Source organism: Mesitornis unicolor, unplaced genomic scaffold (genome assembly GCF_000695765.1).
Source record: "Mesitornis unicolor isolate BGI_N332 unplaced genomic scaffold, ASM69576v1 Scaffold44220, whole genome shotgun sequence".
NCBI classification, from domain to species: domain Eukaryota; kingdom Metazoa; phylum Chordata; class Aves; order Mesitornithiformes; family Mesitornithidae; genus Mesitornis; species Mesitornis unicolor.
The window spans coordinates 1-800 of NW_010161117.1; the positions used below are offsets into that span (position 1 = coordinate 1).

At 49.9% G+C, this 800-nt stretch overlaps 1 protein-coding gene across 1 annotated transcript; it reads right to left on the bottom strand.

Moving 5' to 3' along the window:
• Positions 1 to 107: 107 nt before the first annotated feature.
• On the bottom strand, positions 108 to 323 carry LOC104546524 (homeobox protein DLX-1-like; the record flags this gene model as incomplete). Its single annotated transcript, XM_010191942.1, has 1 exon — positions 108 to 323. A coding segment is annotated over one exon (216 nt), but the record flags the coding sequence as incomplete, so codon positions are not given.
• Positions 324 to 800: the final 477 nt, after the last annotated feature.

The window sequence follows — 800 nt, forward strand, 5'->3', positions numbered from 1 at the left end:
AGGCGGGGGCGGGCGTCGCGCCGGCCCTTGTTGCCCCCCAGCTGTGACCCATGGGGTCTCCCACGCCGGCGGTGGGGACCTGGAGAGGACACGGGAGTGTGGCCGACTCAGTCCGAGCTGTACCTGGGTCTGGGTGAGTCCCAGAGATGCTGCGAGCTCGGCTCTTTCGGGGAGAGCCAGGTACTGGGTTTGCTGAAACCTCCTGTTCAAAGCCTGCAGCTGCAAACTGGAATAAATAGTCCTGGGTTTGCGGATTTTTTTCCCTTTCCCATTAAAGCGAACTTCCCCTCCTTCTACCACAGTGCTCTTCTCCGATTCGGCCCCTACAAACCACAGACGATGCAGAATAAATAATAATAACAGCAGCAAATTGTAATGATGGCAGTAACAGCAACAGCAGCGGCAATAGTAACAATAACAGCAGCAACATCAACAATAACAATAATGAGGAGGAAGAAAAGTGAAGCTCGAGTAACGCTAACAAAGGCTCCGGGCGATTATGGCAGCCCAGGCTTCTTCCCAGAGAAAGTTTGCTATTTTTACAGGCTGCAGTTTAGGTTTAATTACCCTTAATTGCATACATTGTTTATAGCGCTACGCAATAAATAATTACGAAGACTAATACGTGCACATCTGGGTTGATTTATTTTCCAGCCGGGCATTGTGTGCTCTGTGTACTGCTCCCCTGTGATCCTCAGCCTCTCCTGACTGATATTTTGTAATTTAATTTAATTTTTCCCCCCCCGACAGATTTTTTTTTAATCCAAGCACCCTCCCTCCCTCCTTGCCTTCCCTCCCCC